General features: G+C 31.8%; 1 protein-coding gene across 2 annotated transcripts in view; it reads left to right on the top strand.

The window, feature by feature from the left end:
• LOC143076879 (von Willebrand factor D and EGF domain-containing protein-like) overlaps nucleotides 1-14,413 on the top strand; it is a 33,282-nt gene extending 18,869 nt beyond the window's left edge. The window contains exons 13-19 of one of the 2 annotated variants that reach the window (XR_012978821.1): nucleotides 2,555-2,701; nucleotides 2,970-3,264; nucleotides 3,797-3,987; nucleotides 5,422-5,679; nucleotides 6,259-7,055; nucleotides 8,347-8,446; nucleotides 12,917-14,413. Coding sequence is in view for 1 of the 2 variants with exons in the window: in XM_076252767.1 (XP_076108882.1) it covers nucleotides 2,555-2,701; nucleotides 2,970-3,264; nucleotides 3,797-3,987; nucleotides 5,422-5,679; nucleotides 6,259-7,055; nucleotides 12,917-12,923 (1,695 nt within the window). In the remaining variant the exon portion in view is untranslated. The remainder of the gene's footprint in view (nucleotides 1-2,554; nucleotides 2,702-2,969; nucleotides 3,265-3,796; nucleotides 3,988-5,421; nucleotides 5,680-6,258; nucleotides 7,056-8,346; nucleotides 8,447-12,916) is intronic. The other variant, XM_076252767.1, reaches the window with a different exon arrangement.
• Nucleotides 14,414-24,441: the final 10,028 nt, after the last annotated feature.

The raw sequence follows: 24,441 nt of genomic DNA, 5'->3' as shown, positions 1-24,441 counted from the left end.
TCTATTAGTTGCAACCAGTATGGATCCCAATTGCATTGGGTGAATAAGGTGTCTTAATATTTTGATGACAGTAAAAAAATTTCAAACTTTAAAAAAATATTTTAAAAGATACATCACTCCTTCCAATTTACACCATATTATCTTAGTATGCGTTTCACTGATCTAAGCATTGTTCAATTGGTTCATTTTCAGTATACGCATATTTGTTCAAACTTTAATTAAGGAATGTAATGATTCGCTCGAAAACTAACTCCATCCACTGTCCCCGGTGAGGAAGTATTGACGCTTTCAAGCATGTTTAACCGCGCCACATTCTGTATGTGTCTGTCTCGTTATACAGGGCTCTGTAATTCAGTGGTTGTCGTTGGTTCATGTCTGTCATAAATTGTTTTGTGAAAAATTAGGCATTTAGTTTTCTCAATTGAATTATTCTTTACTTTACATGTTTTGGCCATATATAGGCGACTATACGGTATGCGTTTTTCTAATTTGTTTTTGCCATTGTGTTGCCTGTTATTGCTTACAGCCGCTTAATTCCTTTGTTTGACAAAAACAATTGCTTGGTGACTTGTACAGGAACATTTGTTCACGTTAATTAAACAAACTCCCAGTTTTTGGTGGGATTCGTATTGCTTTGTATTAAGTTTTATTTGTTGTGTCGTGTAAATTATTATTTGTCTTTTTGTTTGTTTGTCTTTTTTTTAGCAAGGCGTTGTCAATGTATGTTCAATTAATGCATTTGACAGTCCCTCTGAAATGTTTTGCTCCTCCTTTATAATTGAATTTGACAAATTAATTATGGATTAATCATTTAGTTGCTCAATCATGCAATTCTTTTTTTTAATAAACAAATGAAAAGAAAGAAAAGTAATTAAGATAACACCAAAACACGTATTATGTCCATTCCGAGATTGAATCATTTACTGCATTAATTTGAACCGAGCGTATATCAAAGTATTGCATTTATATATTTAAATTATAACTAAAATGTTAATTGCAAATGTTTCTAATCTTTGACAAAAATATATGTAACGATGACATTTCCATTTGTTTTGTTTTCAATTTGATAATGTCATTCGACATTAACCATAATATTAAATATAATAGCATTCAACAAGTTGAATAAACAGTTTGTATCCTCATACAGTTTATATTAATTGCATTGATTTGAATTTTTTAACCTCAAGGTTTTTTCTCAAAAGGCAGTAAAACCCTTGTTTGTTGGTAAGGAATGCATAAATATGCAGCTACGTCCTTCAATCTGATGTCTCATGTTGAGGAGTCGCCATGCTCTCTGTGGCTTTAAGAATATTTATATATTGATATTCATGTACAATTCACCCTCATTATTCAATGACTCTCAATATATATTAAATGACCAGTCAATTGTTTTTGTTTGGTTGTTCACGTCCTGAACATACATGAAATATTTTCACTTGAGATAAGATAAGCACATAACAATCCTTCACGCATATGACTTAAACGAGGCATACATACAACAACAAGATAACAAATGAATAGCAGCTGCATTTGTCTTTCTTTCATTGTAAAACTTGATATAGCTTGTCATTTTTACATTTAAACAACAATCTGACATGCATGCAATATACTATTTGAATTTTATATATCTGCTCAATTCTGTTTGGAACAATAAATAACACAACGAAACCCGAATATCCCCGAAAAAGACACGCTTTGGAATTTCAATTATGATTCGATATGCCTAACATTTTCTCAAATCTAGAAAGTCTAAAAGGTTGATGATGAGGGTTTTACGCGGAATGGTGGGTTGACGCTATTTTTTTTTTATTTATAAATATACTTTGTGTATAATGTTGACTTACAGAGTCATATAGTAAGTTTGTATGGGTAGATTTATTGTATATTGGAATATTGGCGGACGAAACATATATTTCAAAATAAAACTATACTTTTTATTTTATTTTGAAAGATGTCCTACATATAGCAATTAAGAATAATGTATCTATGCATGTCTAGCTTTTGAATGTTTAGGTTTTTGTGTATGTGATGAAAGTAAACATAGGAAAGATAATTAGAATAAAACGCAATATTCTTTGGAAAATAACTATACCAACTTTGAAATATGAAATAGTTGTTTCAAGTTTTTGTTGGTTGCAATTGATAACGTTTGGTTTTGACAGTTTTTATTGACTATTCCTCAAGGAGTTTATCTTGGAGTTTCATTATTTTCTTAGTACGTCGTTTTACTATCACAAAATGATAGATATTAATACTGACAAGTGTAAGTGCCCAATGATATAATTCAGTAGTAATTGCATTAGTACTGATATAATTCATCCCCTATTCCTTCTTATATTCACCTTCGATAAAAAAGATACTAATAAACCTTGGTTCCAACTCCATCAGGTACTATTCTCCAAAGCAGAAATTGGCTTTTCCTTATTCCTTTTTGTCATATAACTCGAAGCGTTTCTACTTATTAATGCCTAAAATTTGAGTTTGCTTTTTTTCATTGGTATGTGTTTTTAAAGTTAAATTTTTCAATATTGATAATGTTACAATACTGTTTCAGGAGTTCAAATGGGAGAATGGTTGGACAGAACAAAAGGCAATAAATGCCTGCGCATCTTATTTTGAGAAGTCGAAACTGTTTAACTTGTGCAGCAAAATAACCAAGTCTAGTGGTGTCGATAGGACAACATGTGTAGCTGATATAAAGGTTATTTCTTAATTAAATTTGAAAAAAATATAAAAATGGTTTCCAATTACAAAGTTTTTTTCTCAACTGTATCAATTTAAAAGATAGTATATGTTGGATTTTGAATAATTGACATGTTCAACACGAAAAGGTTAATTCTTGGTAAAATCTTTATTTACTATTTCCCACTAAAATCTGTTGTGTTATTGAAAGCAATTTAGTCATGGACATATTGTTTATTTATACAATTATCATACTATAGAATTCGAATTTTGTTTGTATTATATAGCTATCTGGTTCAACTGTTTTTCTCTCAGCTTCGTTGGACTCAATGAAAACGGCATGCATAAACGAAATACGACTGAACACATCTTTTTGGAAGCCAAAACCAGAACCAAAGCTGCACACAACTACGGAAACAAATTTGAAATTGAACGTTAAAACGCAACCTACAACAACGACAACAACTGCACGCAGCTTGGAAATACTAGAAAATGAGGACATTTCTATTTTGGACATTGCAGAAACAGTTTTCAACAATGATTGTCCAAACGATTGTTCTGAATCAGGAATTTGTCAGCAAGGTACATAATTCTTATTTTATACCAAACGAAAGGGAAATGAAAATTTGCAAGTTGAGGAGAATGGGACATAAACGATGTAAAAATAATCAAAACATGACATTTTTCAAAATGATTATAACACATACCAATCTTGTTAATATAATATGTAGTCTAGACAAAGCCGTAAACCGGGGGTTATATAAGCTGCTATGGAAGGACAAATAGAACTAGCTCCAGACATTGTTAGTACTTAGATAGATATAGGAAAATGTGGTATGAGTGCCAGTAAGACAAATCTCCATCCAAGTAATAATATATAATATATATATATATATATATATATATATATATATATATATATATATATATATATATATATATATATATATATATATATATATATATATATATATATATATATATATATATATATATTGATTTTGATATATGCATAAACACTTTTTTTCAAACATTTGAACTAATTCGAATTATAACGAATTATTTGAACAGCGGTACTCTACTGTTGCCTTTATCATTTTAAAACCATTTAAAGGGATATGTGATTGTGATGAGGGATTCGAAGGTGAAGATTGCTCAGTTGACCGCCGGATAGGACCTGAATTATTCGGATTAGTTGAAGAATCATTCTGTGATTTATCAAAAAGGCCATGCTCTTTTATTTCGGTGTTTGGAAATGGGTTTTATGAATCGGACAGAGTAAAATGTCGCATAATGGAAGCACAGGTACATATTTTTTTATATTTTTCAGACACGTTTTGTGTCGTTAAAACCATTGAACTAATTTTATTATTTCATAATTCCTGGTTCCTATCAAACTGCAAATCTTTATACATGATTTAAATAGATACATATTCGGCATTGTTTGAATGTTATTTTAAATAAAGACTTATAACATGTTAACGCCGGATGAAACAAAAAGAAGATTTTCTTTGATAGCCAACGAGTCAATTCTTCACTATAGACCACATGATGTAGAAATAAATTAATATACTGGTGTTAACAACGACAATACCTCATCATCCTCATGATAAGTCATCAAAGTCCCCGATATAACTAGTAAAACCAAACAATTTACAAGCATTGAAGTTAAGTTGGGCACTGTAAATATAAATTCTTATTAAATCAAGCTGTAGCGCCTAAATATATATATATATATATATATATATAAATATTAAAAAAAAAATAAAATCTGAAGCAAAATGATGTATCCTTTATTTATTTGCGTTGAACGTTCTAAACACAAAACCGTCAACTCAAACACGCCCCAACATACAACCAGAAAAAGCAAGAGGCCTGTGATGCTCACCGGATATTTTTATTTGTAATCCATGCATGATATAATGCAACCGTTATACTTTTGCTTAAGTTTCAGAGATATAAGTCAAAAACTTTTTTTTTCTCTATGTTCTTAGTCATTGATGTCTGCCATGTTGGTTGGCAGGCAGAGTCAACGAACACATTTTTAGAACTACATAGCCTAGTGCTTATTGTGGCCAAGTTTGATTAAATTTGACTAATTTCTTTCAGCAGAATATTTCTGTAAAAGATTACAAAAATATAGGAAAATTGTTAAATTTGACTTTAAAGGGTAATAACTCCCTATGAGGTCAATTGACAATATATGTCATGCAGACTTATTTGAAGATTTAACTTTGCTGAATGTTATTGCCGTATGCAGTTTCTTTCTAACTATTATAACATTCAAGATTATAATCAAATGCTGCAAAATTTCCTTAAAATTTACAATTTAGGGGCAGCAACCCAACAAGAGCTGGTATAATAATTTTGAATTTTATAATTGAAAATTTCAAGACAGATAGAAATTAAGCAGATTAACATTTTTACTCATTGTCAATAATTTGTGTCTATAATTTAAAAGTAAACAGATGTATCGAGGCTCCATATTATAATTTAAGTAAGCATACGAATATATGATATGTGAAATCCTACAGTATGAAGTGTATTTTACAATTTATTTATTATTTATTATTTTAAATCTTATAGAAAGATACCTGGATGGCGTTTTTACATTTTCTAACAATTCGTTCCACTTCTTACTTTTAATTTCCACTGATTCGCCGCCTGAAATCATCCATTACATCCATAACATTTCATCTTGTTTAATTCAATATCATTAATGTTGATTAATGTTTGTAGATCGTGCAATATGAAGTAAAACCTAATGATGTACGCAATGTTACAACTGACGGCTCGTTGATAACTTTTGCTGAAGTAAAATGCCCACTAGAACAAATGGATGTTAGTAAATCACCCAACTTTCCAGTACTCGATGCATACTTGGTGGCAGTCTCCTTTGATGAGATCAAGTATTCAACAGGTTCTCCAATAATAGTGTATGATTCTACGTGCACTATCTGCAAAAACCGAAACGGCACCGTGGACTGTAAAATGAGGGTAAATACTCAAAACAAACAAACGATCAAATTATATATGCTAGCCTATACTCCATTTTTGTAGGACGTTTGTAGTTTGTTTTTTTAAAGTTAAATATGTGAACTTCAAATGACAACCACCGAAACTGAATTATGTGTTTCTTAATTTATCTACAATACAACTGCTTTGACCTCTTTTTTACGGCATATTTGTTTTAATCTTTGCTACAACTTTTCTTCCGTGAATCTATTGTTTATCTGTATTCATTCAGTCTTTATTTTCTTCAATTATCATCTGTTACCTATTTTGACATCATTTTGAAAAGAATTACTTAAAGTAAATTATAAAGTCAGAAATAAATGTCAAAAATATCATCCGTAAGATTTAATAGAAACTTTACCAATAAACGCAACTTACTAGTTCATTTAAAGCTACCACATTATAATAAGAATTAACAGATCCCTTCGTTCATATAAATATCAGTCATTCACCTATTTTATCATACTTTTTTTTCAGACAGGTTTACAAAAATATAATTATAGAAAAGTTTTACTAATATACAGTTGATAATTTTGACAAACAATATTTTTGTGGTTATAGGACGATGTATGCATTGTTGAGAGAAAATGCTACAACCAGGAACATAATATGTGCAAACCGTCAACAACACTCGTACCTAGTAAGCAGACTACCATTTCAGAAATAATATACGAAACCAGTGAGCAGACTACCGACTCAGAAATAATATACGAAACCAGTGAGCAGACTACCAACTCAGAAATACTGTACAAAACCAGTGAACAAACTACAAGATCAGATATTATGTACGAAACAAGTATTCAGACAACCAGTTCGGAAGAACTGTACGAATCCAGTAAGCAGACAACTAGTGTGGCAAAACTGTACGAAACCAGTAAGCAGACAATCATGTCGGAAAAACTCTACGAAACCAGTAAGCAGACAACCAGTTCGAAAGAACTGTACGAACCTAGTAAGCAGACTACCACTACAGAAATACTGTACAAACACAGTAAGCAGACTGCCAGTCCAGATATAACTTACGAAATTAGTAAGCCGACAACCATGTTAGAAAAACCGTACGAACCCAGTGAGCAAACTACCAGTTCAGACATACTTTACGAAACAAGTATAGAGACAACCAGCTCAGACAAACTGTACAAACCAAGTAAGCAAACAATCAGTTCCGAAAAACTGGACGAACCCAATCAGCAGACGTCCAGTTCATATACACTGTACGAACCTAGTAAGGAGACAACCAGTTCAGAAAAACTGTACGAACACAGTAACCAATCTATCAGTCCAGAAATACTTTATTTAGGTGCTGCAGTTGGGGGACTTGCGATTGTTGTTGTTCCAACGCTCTTGTTAATTAGAAGGTAATATGTCATAGACAAGTTTACAAATAATGAGCACACACGTATCGTAAACCAATGGTAACATAACAACTTGTTTCGTGCACAATTTCTCAAAAGTCCGACATACATTTACTACTTCTTATAACTTGTGTAGGTTTCAACATGATGGAAAACACTAACAACAATACTTCTGCATACACTCTTTTTAAAAACATTTTTAATATAATGTCATTATCAATGAAATATAAGGGTAGCAAGTTTATACATAACTAAACATCATTACAAAAGACAAAAAGGGTAGTGGATATTTTTTTCATCAATCTTATATACTTGATTGAAAATTTTGACGTTTGTTACTTAAATATAGCAAGAACCGATACCTTATTCCGGCCTTGTTAGACACTATACTGTATCTTTAAATAGACCTAGTTAGTAATTGTAAGCATTGTAAGTACTGTAATACGAATTAAAATATACAACATTATCTATCAATTATTTCTGTTGTATTTCATTTTTATTTCTTTTTTATTAATAAGATGAATATGGAATAGTTTTCCATCGGCTTTCAATAAGTAATATTTCTAAAAAAAATGGTCGTTTATAATGTATATATAAATCTTGTATTTGTTTTCTAATGTATCGTTTTTTTAAATTACAACTGCATATTGTTTTTTTACATTATGTATAATGTCATTTTAAGTATTGAAATAATTAATATCATTTACCAGTGTACATAAGCTCATCATAGATTCCAAGATTACAACTTAGTATTTGCACCAGACGCAAAATGCCTTGTTTAATTTCCCTGGTTCTCGTTCACTCATGAACTAATTCATATAACTGAGTAGTGATTGTTTTGAATTAGTACATCATTTACATTTGATTATGGTATTTGGGTAAACGATACTAAAGCAACTATAAGTCTGACTTGTATTATTAGATAAGCTTTTCTTCCTTTGTATTATTTTAAGGCTGTTATGTTCTAGCTCTTTTGCTTTATGCAAATAATCATGTCGGCATGTATATATGCTCTCTTGCATGTAAGAATGGATATTCATGAGATAAGTATTTTTCCAAAAAGCAGTATCTAATTTAATCTGATTCTGACCATAAAAAGTAAAGATAAACAAACTATAATATATAAGCTAGCAAAGGGAAGTAAATTGTTCTTACCATGCAAATATAAATAGGTATGGAAAAAATAAGAGCTAAACAACAACATATCAAAACATTTACGCATGTTAGAGAAATGCATATTGTTTTAGAAATCCCGTTAAAACTTAAAATGTTCACAGTATATTTTAATATGTAGATGGAGACATGTTGGTACATACAGGCTTTCAAGTAGTATGTAATCTTGATTTTGATAAGAAGATGCAGTTGCTGATGTTAAACATAACAAGTTATAAAAGGTTTGTGAATTAAAAGTATGCGGTATCAACAATTTAGTACAAATTAACCAAAAACTTGGAAAGCCAAACACTTAATGTCTATCAACGCATGGTCCTTTGACTTATGGTGTGGTTGAGTTATTATCACATTGATGAAAAATCTCATAGGTCTTCTTGTTCATATGAAAGGCTTTTATTAGTTTATCGAAATCTTTTCAAGGCGTATTCATGTGACCTTCAATTTATCCCAGTAGTGAGAGAATGGATAACGCATGCTATGTTTGTTTTGAGTTATTCATAGAAAAAGAATGCCATCATTGAACAATAAAACAGATTGACTGATTCGATCCACAAAATAGCATTCTTATACAGGTAAAAACGATGATTAACATATATTTCTAGTTTAGAATATGAAATTAAACAGACTTTGAAAAATTTCAATGAACGAGTTCGTTTCTTTTTTATCTATATTTATGTTAACATCGCTTATATGACCAACGCAGGTCTCTGGAGGTCATCTCGATAGTTCATTAGATGGCTTCTAGACTAACACACACACAAAACGAAGTAACATATTCTTGCGCTCAAGCCAAGTAAATTTCTAATGTTTGCCTTTTTTTATGATATGGATAAATGTTTTACACAGTTAAAAATAAAATTTAAGTCAAATCGGTGAACATGAACTTGACAGTTATTGACGTTTTAAAGCATGTTTCTATGACTTGAACCTTGCCTCTTACTTTTATTATGGGTTGTAATTGTTCATCAGATTCTATTCTGCATACTATATATGCAACTGTTGCCAGTTCGTTTCGTGCCTGTTTCATTACGAATGGTAAATCAACTTTTACACGTACTACGTTTTTTTTCATTCGTAACTGTGTATGCATTTTTCAATATCAACTGTTTTCAGTATAATGCATGCATCTAAGAATTGTAGTTTTGTTTTATTTGATATCATAAATTTGATTATTTAATTGGAGCACATGTGTCTTTATTAAAAAGTGTTTTCAATGCTAATAATTTACCGTCAATGCATTTTTTTAGGGTTTTCATATTTTCCATTGCTTGTTGTGATTCTGCGTGCGCTATACCTAACATAACTATCTTTACCTCGTAATAATCATGTCGTTGTTTTTCCGCTTCAGTGTTTGTAGTGCTTTGATCGATCTCATCCTGCTAGCACAACGATTTTTTGCAATTTGTAACATATTTTTCAACAGATTCTAGCTAGTTGTAAATATTGTTACCTTTCAATAATTGCCCATGACAACAGACTTCAGATCGGCAATAGCATCAATGTACCCTTAATAACGAGTATATACAATAAAATTGAGAATGGAAATGGGGAATGTATCAAAGAGACAACAACCCGACCAAAATAAAAAAACACAACAGCAGAAAGTCACCAACAGGTCTTCAATGTAGCGAGAAATTCCCGCACCCGGAGGCGTATGTAAAATTTGAATTAAAGTAGAAAAAGAGGGACAAAAGATACCAAAGGGAGAGTCAATCACATAGATAGAAAAGAAATTGACAACGGCATGGCTAAAAATAAAAAAAAGACAAACTGACAAATAAAAGCACAGAAGACACAACACAGAAAACCAAAGACCCAGCAACACAAACGCACCAAAACCTTGGGGTGGTTTCGGGTGCTCCGGAAGGGTAAGTAGATCCTGCTCCACATGTGGCACTCGTCGTATGCATTATGTTCTTTCAAATCCGACAAATAGTCTAATTCGGTAGATCAAATTCGTGAAAATATTGTAGTTACGACATAAGGAACATATCCGCTATTATCTGTGAAACGGTTATTCCATATAGCGGTGAACCAACTCGTTATGGCGTCCGTAACATTCACGAAGGAATATTTTCAACTTCACCATTTGGAACTCTTGGTTAAATAGCTTCCTTGTGAGTAGTAATTCTCTATCAAGGAAATCGTGATAGGAAATACAAGCACGGGAATATCGTATCAATTGGGAGATATATACTCTGTATGCAGGCGCTGCTGGAATGTTGCTACATAGAAATGGACAGTTCACAATTGGGAAGTTGAAATCATCTCTTTTGTCGTAAAGATTTGTTTTAAACAACCCCCATTGTCAATTTCTAGATGTAAGTCAGTATATGAGGCTGAATTAGCTGTATCTGTAGTATCCTTTATTTCTAGTTCGATGGGATAGATTCGTTCAACATAGTCACCAAATTTTGTATTATTAATTGAGAGCACATCATATATATATATAGGTACAGCCCTTGGATGTTGTAAACTTCCCAAAAAACCGTGTATGGTGTAATGATAAAATTGAGAATGGAAATGGGGAATGTGTCAAAGAGACAACAACCCGACCAAATAAAAAACAACAGCAGAGGGTCACCAACAGGTCTTCAATGTAGCGAGAAATTCCCGCACCCGGAGGCGTCCTTCAGCTGGCCCCTAAACAAATATATACTAGTCCAGTGATTATGAACGCCATATTAATTTCCAAATTGTACACAAGAAACTAAAATTAAAATAATACAAGACTAATAAAGGCCAGAGGCTCCTGACTTGGGACAGGCGCAAAAATGCGTCTGGGTTAAACATGTTTGTGAGATCTCAACCCTCCCCCTATACCTCTAACCAATGTAGAAAAGTAAACGCATAACAATACGCACATTAAAATTCAGTTCAAGAGAAGTCCGAGTCTGATGTCAGAAGATGTAACCAAAGAAAATAAACAAAATGACAATAATACATAAATAACAACAGACTACTAGCAGTTAACTGACCTGCCAGCTCCAGACTTCAATTGAACTGACTGAAAGATTATGATTTCATCATATGAACATCAGGCACAATCCTTCCCGTTAGGGGTTTAGTATCATACCATCATAACATATATGAGAAGAACATAATCCGTGTCATGCCAACAACTGTTTTTTGAATAAATGTGTTTCCGATGCTAAGACCCTATAAGTGAATCAATATTAACGCCAAAACATGCAATCTTTAATGACTTGACAACAGTATCGCAATTATATCCCTTCTTATTAAGTCTATTCAAAGGTTTTGTAAGTTTCTGAGGTGAATACTGACACCTTTGTGCTTGATAAAGAATATTTCCATAAAAAATTGGATGTGAAATACCTCAACGTATTAGAAGTCTGCATGTTGAGCTATATTTACGAATGATGTCTTTATACCGATGATAAAATTTAGTAAATGTTTTGACTAGTTTGTGATATCAAAAACCCTGGTGTAATAATTTTTCAGTAATACATAAATTTCTCTCGTTAAAATCTAAAACATTGTTACATTGATGTATGGCATATGGTGTAATGGTGTCAGGTGTATGGTGCTATGGTGAATGGTGTAAGGGAATGGTGTAATGGTGTAAAAGGAATGTAGCGATTGTGTAACGTGCGATCAGGAATGGTGTGAATGAACGGTGTACAACAATTCATTGGTTAAAAAGGAAGTTCTTTTTAATCTAATTTTTCGGATTGTAGATATAAACAATAATAATAATAATCTTAATATTTGAAATTTAATTGCGTTATTTGGTAATTTCGAATCGTTTAGATAGAATGGGGAATGGTGTATGGTGTAATGTGTAACGTGTATGGTGTAATGGTACAAGGTATAAGGTGTAAAGGTGTATGGTGTTAGTGGGAAGTTTACACCAGTCACGGACTGTAGTTGAACGTAAAGTTAAAGGAGTTTGCTAACTTCTTATCTTTCTTCCTAAAAAGTTCCTGTATGAAGTTAGCCTCATTATTATTAAGAAACAAGTCGGCAAGAAGAGGGGCACAATTGGTTCCTATTGGAATTCCACCAGTCTGTTGAAAAACAAATTTGTTGTCAATCAAGAAATCAAGCATCTTGATAATGTCAGGTTCAGAGTACAAAGTAGGATTTATCCCTCCCCAAGACAAGATATTCGAAGCTACGTTGACCATTCTTTTATATGAAACAAAGTAATACCAACTCTTTCAATTTGTCTTTTAGTTTGAAATGGGTAAAGTGTAGAAAAATCAAATGTTTCAATACTATTGCAAGATGAGATAGTCTTAGATTGTATTGTTTAAGATTTTAAAAGAACAATATTTCTGGACAAATTACTTTTTTTTTTGTGTACTTACTACTTTTTATTCTTAAAATATACTTACCGTGGGTGACGCCGTGTTAGGAGCGAACTTTTCTGGTCGTGGATGTATGTTGGTGCTAAGTATCTATAATCAATTGTGATAGAAATCGAAAAAGAAAACAATAAAAAAAAAACATCGAATGCGATAAACAAATATTATCATCAAACACACTATGTTTAAGTTAAGGATTTGGAGTAAACAGAATGGGTCGTCAATCTTAACTATACACAATGACTATTTCTAATAATATTTACTTAAATTAAACATCCAAAATATATTCATTTGTATTCTGGTATAGTTATTTTTTTTAAACATTTATATCTCTTTTCATATTGAAATAAAATTCTTTTTCAGGAGGTAAAATAAGTACAATTATTCCTCAGGAATGCTTTGATTCAATTTGCGATTGTGAACAATTATATTCATTGTACAATTTTGGCTTTGTGTATTTCATTTTTCCATCGTTAAAAAAAAGTGAAATCACAAAAATACTAACCTCAGAGGAAAATTTATTCAGAAATTCCATAATCATTTGACAAAATCAAATGACAAAACACATCAAAAACGAGTGGACAAGAACTGTCATATTCCTGACTTGGCACAGGCATTTTCAATTGTAGAACATTGAGGATTAAACCTGGTTTAATAGCGCTAAACCTCTCCATTTGATTACAGACGTATCAAATTCCGTTATATTTACAATGATGCGTGAACTAATTAGGCATAATAAATAAAATAGTCAAAATATGGGTACATAGTTATCAAAGGTACCAGGATTATAATTTAGTACGCCAGACGCGCGTTTCACATCAGTCATCATCGTGTTACAATTTAAAGGAAGAATTTAACAGAACACAATGTATTTTCTAATTCATAATAATATGTTTTTGCTTGTTTGCTTACAAATTTGAATTACTAAGATTAACATTCAAGTATATTTAATAACAACATAGTATTGTCACAACAAGGAACAACTGAATACATACCATGCTGTAGACAATTCATTATACCAAAACACGTGTAAGTTAAATCCACCATTTGGCTCCACAAAAAAATTGCATGAAACAAGTCGGGAATATGACAGGTGTTATCTATTCGATTGATCTGTTTGCACTTGAAGCCATTTAATAACGGACTTACCGTTCATAATTTCCCTCGGAGTTCGGTATTTTTGTAACTTTACTTGATATAGATTAATGACAGCACATCAATAGAAATAAAACCGAAGGATTAATAGTGCTACTCAGAAATAAACTGCTTATATTTTGCTAGCCCAGAGTACATGACGAGTTGGGGCTTTGTACAACGTACTTTTTTCATTTTTATTCCATCACTCTCGTTATTATTGTAATCATCATTATCCTTTTGATGTATTATGGACATCATCTTTTAAATACATTTAAGTATAAATATTTTTGTTTTACTTTCTTATACATACGTATATCAGTATTTGCAATTATATGTATGCGTATAAAAAACTACTATGAACTGACAGATTGTTAATTAAAATCATAATAATTAGACTATCTTTACTGACTTCAGTAGTCAAACATTGTGACAACAGAAGTTATAACAATGTACATCAGTTGAGATTACTAGGAGGGAGGTATACAATCGAGAAAGTGAATGATGTTATTGAAAATGTTATTAAGACAGACATTCTTATTGTCTGTATGTGTTTTGTCCAAATGGACCAATAATTGAATGCCTCGATGGGATTTTGTATCTGGTAAAATATTGTTTTAAGCCATCCAACATCTCCTCAGTTGTATGTTTATAGAATTGAAATGTATCTACTGCTTGTTTTTGTATTTAAATGTATGTTATAAAATTAAAACTTTTATTTTTGCACGTTTTTTGTTTATGATTTTGATTACAGACCACCTCCATTTATTATTGACAAAACAATACTTTGAATTACGTTTTACAAAATTAAGTAACGAACAAAACCTAACTGCGTTTTTTGTACACGTCGTTGGACACTCTATCCATCCTCCTAAAACAAGATGGACGAATCTAAAGGGTCAAATGTAAGGGGTTATGATCGATTATAACAGTAATACTTTCGTCAAGCAATGAAGCATGATTGCCAAAAATGTATTGAGTGTTTAATTGTCAATTTTACTGAAATTACTAAGTCAAACTATCAACGGGATATTATGACAACACATATATCGAAGACAAACTGATAATTCCATGGCTAAAAATACGAACATCAACAAAAAGGCATTAACTGTATACAAACCAAATTATAGGAAACAAAAGGTTAAGCATCAAAAACTCCACTGAACAGAGGTGAATTTGAGGTTTTCCGTATGTAATGCAGGTATATAATCTATACTATTAAACGAGAAGACCTCATTTTGTGTGTCGCTTCTCTTCCTTCCACAATAAATTAATCATCATGCCTCTGTGTCCTATTGGTAACATGCATAGTTGCATTTGTCATCCATTCTTATGATTATTCAGATTGACTTATTTTGGGAGAAAAACGACAAAAAAAGTGTCCGGATTTTGATTCCGTCATTTGACTGACTTTCAGTCATACATAGGTTTTCCGGTTTTAAACATGCACAAGTACAACCAATCGTATGATGGATAACAAAAATGAAAAATGAATAAGCCAATCAGACCGTTCTCCATATTATGGTTTTTAGATCACAAGAACCACAACTATTATACCTTCTTAGAAAGGACAATTATTTTTCGCGTTTATCTACATGTAAACTACAATTATACTACTAAGATATACATAGCTATATATATAGACTCTCTGTATTCTGTCTACTGTTTTCTTAGAAATGACTATTTAAGGGGTTATACCAGTTGCATATATATTAAAATAAGTAAAACATGTGGAAAAAAGAATGTCCATAGCACACGGATGTCACATCGGCACTATCGTTTTCAATGTCCAGTGGACCGTGAAATGGGGTAAAATCTCTAATTTAGCATTAAAAATTAGAAAGATTATTAGAAAGAAATAGGGAACATAATTATTTACTAAGTTTCGAACTGATTGGACTTTAACTTCACCAAAAACTACCTCGACCAAAAAGTTTAACCTGAAGCCGAACAGACGGACGGATGGACGAACGAACGAACGCACATACTAGAAAACATAATTGTCCTAAAATGGAGTATAAACATTTATTGTTGAAAGTTAAAATAGTGATTTAGCCAAAGTCACGGACAGTAGGGTAGAGATTTGAGGGAGGCAAGACCTTTTTCGGGACGTCGGGATCGTGAGTTTTCAAGCTCGGGATTTTGGGATTGGTTCTTACGTGGTCTGGGAATATTTTTTTCGAATTTCGGGATGTCGGGATATGATTTTTTTTTTAAATTCGGCACCTCGGGATTTCATGTTTTTAAGCCCGGGATTTCGGGATCAGGACCCCTCCGACCCGTGACCCCTTAAATCAGCCTTCGTCATTTATACAAGATTCAAATCCTACCATTGGCATGTTAATACACGTGATAGGGCTCTCAAAAGAAAAAAACTGATGGATTGTCCTAGAAGCATATTTAATTTTATTAGAATAATAATGGTCTATAAGCAGGTGCATTTATTTCATGTTTAAAGCGGTGCAAATTTTTAATTTGATAATTTGATTTGACTTTTACCAAAAATGCATTGTAGCAAAGAGGAAGAATAGTTGTGGTCTGAGGACAGAAACATGAAAATAATTGAATTTAACAGAAAGGGAACAGAAAACGGACTTTGGAAAAAAGTGAGATTGCTTTTGATACCTTTTATGAAATTCTCCAGACATAATATTTTTTTACAAAAATAACCCTACAACAGTTTACAACCGTGTATGCCCGCGATTTCGCGGGTGTGATCTAGTAATTTATAAAGGAAGATATACTAAAAATTAAATTCAATATATAAAAATATCAGACCTACAACATACTACCATTGTAAACTTCGGAGCGGTCTTATTAAAGGAAGAGGATATTGCCATAAACGTGTACACGAAATATTGGTTTCGTGCTATGCATGCTCTACCCGGAATATTAATCGAATGTTACAATCGAAAAAAGAATTGATTGCTGATTAGATTTAGGTTGTAGTCTGAAGCCGTCAATCGGTGTCAATATCGAGTTAATTTAAGATAAATAGTTGAAACAAAGAGTTACTGGTGTCATAAATTTAACCAAATGTTAAATCTAATAGCGTGTGTACTGTACTTTTTGAAAAGGTGTTTTATAATTTTCTTCATATTATTAAAAAAAACACTAATCGCCCAGTATTGGTAAACTATCAGAATCCAAAATAACTGAACGGTTGCTAGTTCCTTGCAAGGTAACGTATTGGCAACATGCTTTGCGTACAGAAATGTTGGTATATAAATGAAATGAAGGGATAAGATAAACTTGTTAAGCGTAGAAAAAAAACAACATACATTTCATCGAAGGCCTATTGGTGACCTTCTGCTGTTATCTGTTCTATGGTCGGGTTGTTGTCTCTTTGACACATTCCCCTTTTCCATTCTCAATTGTATTTCAAAATGCATATAGGAAACAATTTACGTCCCTTGCATATTTTAATGCAACAACGTTTGTAACGTTCATTTTGATTGGATAACGTCACTTTCTTACATGGCATCAATTGACAATTGATGCTATGGGACGTACGCGCAAGTGCAGACGGCATATGACAGATTTTAAATACATGTTTTAACGTTGCTTTCTGTCAGTTTCATTAGAATGGAGATAACAATATTGAATTTTAAGCTCCGACGGCATCAATTTGGGATTTGATGGTCGCAAATACCCGTTTACTGTCTGCGCTAACGCGTTGCCAGTAAAATTAATTTGCGACCATCAAATCCCCAATTGATGCCGTCGGAGTTTAAAATACAATACAGTTATCTCCTAAGTAGTAGACAGTTTTTAAATGGTCTAAGAGTGCGATAATATATCTGCAACATGCACAACATGCATCGGATTTCAAGCCTCGAAAACTAACCGGACTTTTCATGTAATGTATTTAACGATTCACACAGCAAAAAGAACGCCCAAGGTGTATTGCCGGAACTAAAAAAGTTCAGGAGGGGCCATGTTTTACATCGATTGAGATAACTCTCGTGGACTTTTTTATGATTCACAATAAGGAATATAGTGTGGATTCATTTATTTTCACGAGTATCAGTTTTCGTGGATTGCTGAAAACTTGCATATTCGTGGATATTTCAATTCGTTGTTTTGGAAAAGTTTACATAATTTCAATGAAAAATTTGTATTTCGTGGAACATATAAATTCGTGATTCCCCTATTCCGACGAAATCCACGAAAATTGGTATCCTACGAATATTAATGAATCTACAGTAGTGTATTAGATTTTTACTACAATTTCTCAATGTCCATTCAAAAAGCTAGAAACAGCATTCTTAACATGTTTAAGTTCAAGATCATCTGTAGCAACAGTTTTGAGTGGATACTCTACAAGTATTCGCATGACATCTGATATGTTAGATAACCAAAGAGAAAAATCTTCACAAGACACCTAATAGATTAGACATAAACTACAATAGGGATACCTACACATCTACTTTTGCATAGGTTCCATTTCTGTACTAAAAATGTGTAGTATTGGAAATCTTCTTTTAAAATTTAGTACTATTTTGTTACTCTAAAATTACTGTAATATTTAGGTATCTGTATTTTACAGTACTTTATTTGTACTTGACATTTAGGTACTACAGATTTTTGGTTACATTTTCAGCATTTTGAAAGTTTTTCAATTTCAAATCTCTTAAAGTTATGATTTTCAAGCATGAAATATTGTATTATTTCTGTACCAAAATGTACAAATCAAGTACTGTAAATTACAAGTACCTACATATAACAATAGTTTTAAAGTAAAGAAATAGTACTAAATATCAATTGTAAATTTCCAGTACTGCATTTCTTTAGTACATAAATAGTACCTATGCAATAGCAGCTGTGTACTTCCTTCAACTATTATCAAAATACACCCCTTAGTCAACTTAAAAGGGCTTTGATATGAGCCTCTTTGTGACTTTGAGATGAAGAACAGCAACAAAAGCGCTGTTCCCTTGCTTTGTTTGTTTATGTTTTTTTTGGTGTGCGTTAACTGGTTTTGTGCCAAGAATGAATTCTCAATAGAATTTGAATTTCATACAATCTCATCTTAGTGTGTTTAAAGTTTTTTTGAAAAGAAAAGAAAAATGATAGCTTTCTAAAAATATCAACACTTAGGAAACATATATCCGCAGAATTTTCGGGGGTTGGGAGACATTTGTTTAAGGTTACACAAGGGAACCACTTTGACTTAATTTTTGGTCAGTGGACAAGGAAAAAAAACACATTGAAGATTAGGCATGACATGATACAAAGGGAGCTGTTCAACTTTATAGTACACTAAAACAAAACTGAAACTTACAAAAAGGGAGCTGTTTTTACTTATGTTCATCTAAACGACACAATAAGGCTAGACCAAACATTGCATGCACCGGTTTAATAGTCTTCTGTTTGCTTAATGTGCATCATGCTACTTCTGTGCACATTTGCATTTTTTACCAGATGCCTTATAACAGTGTTCCCTAAACCGTCAAATAGTTTTGAATAGTATCCCATTCAAATAAATATGATAAAATTATATAAATACAACGGCAAAAAATCTTCATGCATATTCAAGTAGAAGAAAAGGGAAAATCAGACAAACACATATTAACTCTATCGTCGAAAAGTAGATAATTGTTAAATTAAAATACTTTATTTGCCAAATTTGAACTCAAACGTCCTTTGAGTTTTATAATGTTGTAACTAGGATATAGAAAAGTTATGTATGAATTTATGTACTGGATGGAAAGCTCATGGTTTGCTGACTTGTATATTTGATAAAGGACCATCAAAAATATCATTTTCTAGGCTCTTCGTTTTTGGAAATTAATGTGTTTTGCACTTGTCATTCAACTTCATAGTTATCTCAATGTATACACAATTTTATGATTTTACACACACAACACGATTAATAAGCTGCTTGTGTATCAAACTGGTTATAACTGGTTTATTAGACAATAATAAAAAACGACAATTCTACTTTGTGTCGAAAATGTACATGAAAGATTCATCATCATGATTATGTACAGGTACATCTGTTCTTATAAACACAATTTGAAAAGAAAAACAAAAGTGTTACATTTTCAATCTTCATTGTTGTCATTTATTCTTCATTTTTCAAGTTTTTGTTAATGTTTTCATACAAAGAAATATTTTCTCACCACAAAGACCACAATTTTAACCACAATATTATAACGAATCTGTGAAAACACCATTAAAATGTTTTGTGAATATGAAGAAAACTGATGAATGATGTAATAAGAAGAAACCAGATTGCAAACACAAAATTAACAAAAAAACACAAACATGCACGATTGACTAGCTACTTGTTCAAGATTTATTCCACAAAATCATTTCAAAAGAATGAGATGCTTTTTGATTTTAATATATACTTTTGTTTACAATTTGCCTATGACTAGAGTTCTATATTATGTTGATGGAGCGCCAATGTTAAAATCATATCGTGTAACCTTCACCGGTAGAGGTAATTCACCCTTGATTTCACTGTTTTCGACAACCTCTTATGGCCGAGGAAGTTTAAGCCAAATAATAATTCCATCTACTCTGTTACCAAAAAATGTTCATAGAAGTAATCCACCTCGTGACCATCGTACTAATTTCAATGATATTATTGAAAAATCACTTTTACAACGGTCCATGGGAAACATACATAACGTTGTGAACAGTCCAATTGATGTGCACTCGAAAGAAGTCGATCATGGGGACGGAGGAGAGAGATTTGGAGATACACGACAAAATTTTGATCTTGAATAATACCTGAACTGAATGCAAAGGTATGTAAATAGTTTAGAAACATTTGATATACTAGCGTTTTTTATATATTCGACATCCTCTAGTTTTATCCATTTAGTGACAATAAAAAGTTGACAAGGTAACCACTTTTGCTTGTTCTTTCATAATTTTACTACATATAATTTTTCAAAATCTAATTGAAAAATCTTCATATATTTTTTATAGCTTTTTATCAATTTTATCAAACATCTAGAGATATGCATTCTCGTCAAATTTCCAACAGAGTTTATCGCGAAAATTAGGATGCGGGCTTGTCATTGTTTCTCCTTTTTAAGTTCCGTTAGCAATACATACAGACTTTCCAAAGGCTGGTTGCGTTTAAACAGATGAAAAAAAAACAGTTTACTAATTAAAACAAATTATAATGTTTAAGTTTTGTTTTTCGTGTATCAGCAACGCTTTATCTAGATTTACCTTTACCTCAAAAACTAATTTTAAAATCATTTATTTAAAGCAAAAATAGAATCTGAAGGATCGTTTTGGGCAAGCTTTATGCTTAGTAACATCTCATTTCATTCTCTTTATATTTCAGATTTTAAACCTTAAAATCAAAATATCTGTACTCTAATTTCTCTACGTTCTGTGTATACATGTATAAGGTTACAAAGACGTGTGTATCATATACGATGTATCATTATCGCAGGAACCCAACCATGTTAAAAATATCAATTTTGAGTACAACCAATATAATATAAGACAACATATACAATCTTGAAAATATAATTTTGAAAATGCATATTTCAATCATTTTAGTTCAAAAATATAAGCATGTTTTACCTGTCATTATTTTTTTCTTATGCGAAATTCATTGTGGTGTAAGTATAACATCTGTTTTGTAGTGTTTAATTCAGGGAGTTTTGAAATTAAAATAAAAATCTCTCAGAACACTTTTTTATCTCGTTGGTATTCGTAAAAATGACATTGTTTTTTATTAGAAATGCATATTCACATCCTACAGAAAAAGCTTTTTGTAATACATATTTGGCATGCTATATAATCTATATACAATGTACATAATTATCCAAATCTATTTATTTTAATATCTCAAATCATTTGTTGATATTTCTGATGCATTTTGAATTGTACAACGACAAACATCCCTACCGCTGCTATAAAAAATAACATAGTTCTATCTACAAATGTAAGTAAGTAATAAGTGCTATTTTTTATTATATCGACATGTACATATTATTACTGTTAAACACAAATATGTCTCAGACACTATTATATACACCTGACCTAATGGGTCTATATGTTTCTATCACAACCATTCAGAGTATGTCTTGTATAACCAGTTTTGAACTAAGAAATGTAACAATCAGTCTTAGAGCTTAGTTCAAAATAATTAATTCATAATGAAGAATGAAAGTTTTATATCATTTATTCGTTAATAAAGCGTAGGGAAGATGATGAAAATTAGGTGCGTACGGTACATCTTCAAATTAATATGCATATTTAGGACAAGAACATGCTGATGCTATATAAATATTAACCCTGCTTTATACAAGACCTATACACTTAGCAGGATCTTTAACGTGAGAATGCAAAATGTAACAACCTGCAGACAGACATATCACAATCCCCGTACACAATGATCTGACTCCGAGCCGATCAAACTTTGCTGATAATCGTTTATGTTGCAAACAAAGCGGCGTAGAAGCAGCAAATGCAATTTTAAAGCCTTTGTTTTGACACTGCTGGGGGTCTGAACCCACGACCTCTGGCAATATATTTTTTCTCGTATGTCCCTTAAGCATTTCTTGTTTTTCTTTTCTTTCAGATAAAAGGAACTGTCATCCTTGAATCTGCAGCTGACCATTTTCTTGCATTAATATTCTAAAACGCCGTTTTTAAAGCATAATTTTTAGACGTATACATATGTTTTTTCTCTTAGATTTAGGTAGTTTACGCGTAGGCCTATACAACTTCTAGAAGTATATTACTCAAAATGAAGGGTTTTCAAGATGTATTTTGTCATAAGTGTTAGTCTTTTTTTAAATTTTAATTTGATTTGTTGATAATGAATTATCAATGTCCTACAGTTCTTGACTTTATGCAATTGTAATTATTCAAATATCTAAAAGATTTGAGTACTTCCAAAGGAGTTTTTAGCAATTAAAAATAAATACATAAATGACTAATTAGTATTGGTTTGTTTTCATTGTTAAAGGTCGTTAGGTGACCGACAGTTGTAAAAGAGGGACGGAAGATATCAAAGGGACAGTCAAACTCATAAATCTAAAATAAATTGACAACGCCATAGCTAAAAATGAACAAGACAAACAGACAAACAATAGTACACATGACACAACACAAAACATTAAATAATAAACAACACGACCCCCACCAAAAACTAGAGGTGATCTCATGTGTTCCAGAAGGATAAATAAAGGCAACAGTAGTATACCGCTGTTCAAAACTCGTAAATCTATGGACAAAAAACAAAATCGGGGTAACAAACCAAAACAGCAGATCCTGCTCCACATGTGGCACCAGTCCTGTTGCTTAAATTGTGTAAATTGCTGGGTTATCTCTGGTAAATGAGTTGTTTCATTTAAACGTCTCCTAATTTGTATATACCTATAGATGTTGAACAATATTCATAATCGGTGAATCTGGTACCTTTGATAACTATTTACACCACTGGGTCGATGCCACTGCTGGTGGACGTTTCGTCCCCGAGGGTATCACCAGCCCAGTAGTCAACACTTCGGTGTTGACATGAATATCAATAATGTGGTCATTTTTTTTATATAAATTTCCTGTTAACAAAAGTTTTAATTTTTCGAAAAACTAAGGATTTTCTTATTCCAGGCATAGATTTCCTTAGCCGTATTTGGCGCAACTTTTTGGAATTTTGGATTCTCAATGCTCTTCAACTGTATAATTGTTTGGCTTTATAAATATTTTGATATGAGCGTCACTGATGAGTCTTATGTAGACGAAACGCGCGTCTGGCGTACTAAATTATAATCCTGGTACCTTTGATAACTATTGTTTAATGTTATAAGTGAAAATTAATGTAACAAACATAGAAAAATTCAAGAAAAATTAGAAACGGAAATGACAAAATCCAAGTCCATACACATCACACGAATGGCGCACACAAATCAAAATTCTAACTTGGTACTGATCTTTGCTTATCAAGATGGAATATATCTAGTTTTAAGCTACATGTATCTAAATTTATATGACAGTCGCATAAATGTCTACTATAATGACAACTATGTACAAGAATAATTGACTTTTATTCATTTGGTTTTGGTTTTAAGAGCAATTACGTATAGTTAAAATAGGTTAGGTGTACATATACATCTATTTATAAAGCTGGTGCTGAAAGCTGTTTTTTCGAAAATCTGCCTAAAATTGTTCATTGTATTTAAAAAAAAAACACTTTGATTATGATATACAAGTACAAGCTTATGTGCAAAAATAGGATACATGTATGATTAAGCGTATGGTGTAATGGATGAGAAGGCACTATCATAGAAATTTAAATTATGACACATTATGTTAACAGTAGTTATAAAAATCACGCAAAGAAACACCAGTTGTTGTTTAACTTTATTTGAAACATGATTTTTTGTGAAAACCACAGTCATGGCTGTATTGTCTTCAACAATAAAAAGCGAACACCTGACTAAACCATTATTTACATAGCAGAACGAACTTGGTACCAGAATTTTAGATATAGCAAACCCGGTACATTATTTCAATATAGGCCCTCTTTATTAAAATGTCCTGGACCAAGTCGGGAAAATGACAGCTGTTAATTATCTTATATTTAGTTTCTATGTATGATACACTGTCGTTTTTTTTTTGTTGTTGCACGTCAGTGTTTCTGTTGTTTTCCTTTTATACAAGTTCATGTTATAGTTGATAGTTTGTAAACCGGATTTGTTTTCTCTTTATCACTTTTAAACAGCGGTATAATAGTGTTGCCTATACCTATTTATATATTCCATTCATTTCTTTAT

Source organism: Mytilus galloprovincialis, chromosome 5 (genome assembly GCF_965363235.1).
Source record: "Mytilus galloprovincialis chromosome 5, xbMytGall1.hap1.1, whole genome shotgun sequence".
Taxonomy (NCBI): domain Eukaryota; kingdom Metazoa; phylum Mollusca; class Bivalvia; order Mytilida; family Mytilidae; genus Mytilus; species Mytilus galloprovincialis.
The sequence above is the reverse complement of the archived record's forward strand: the minus strand, read 5'-3'. Positions and strand labels throughout refer to the sequence as shown.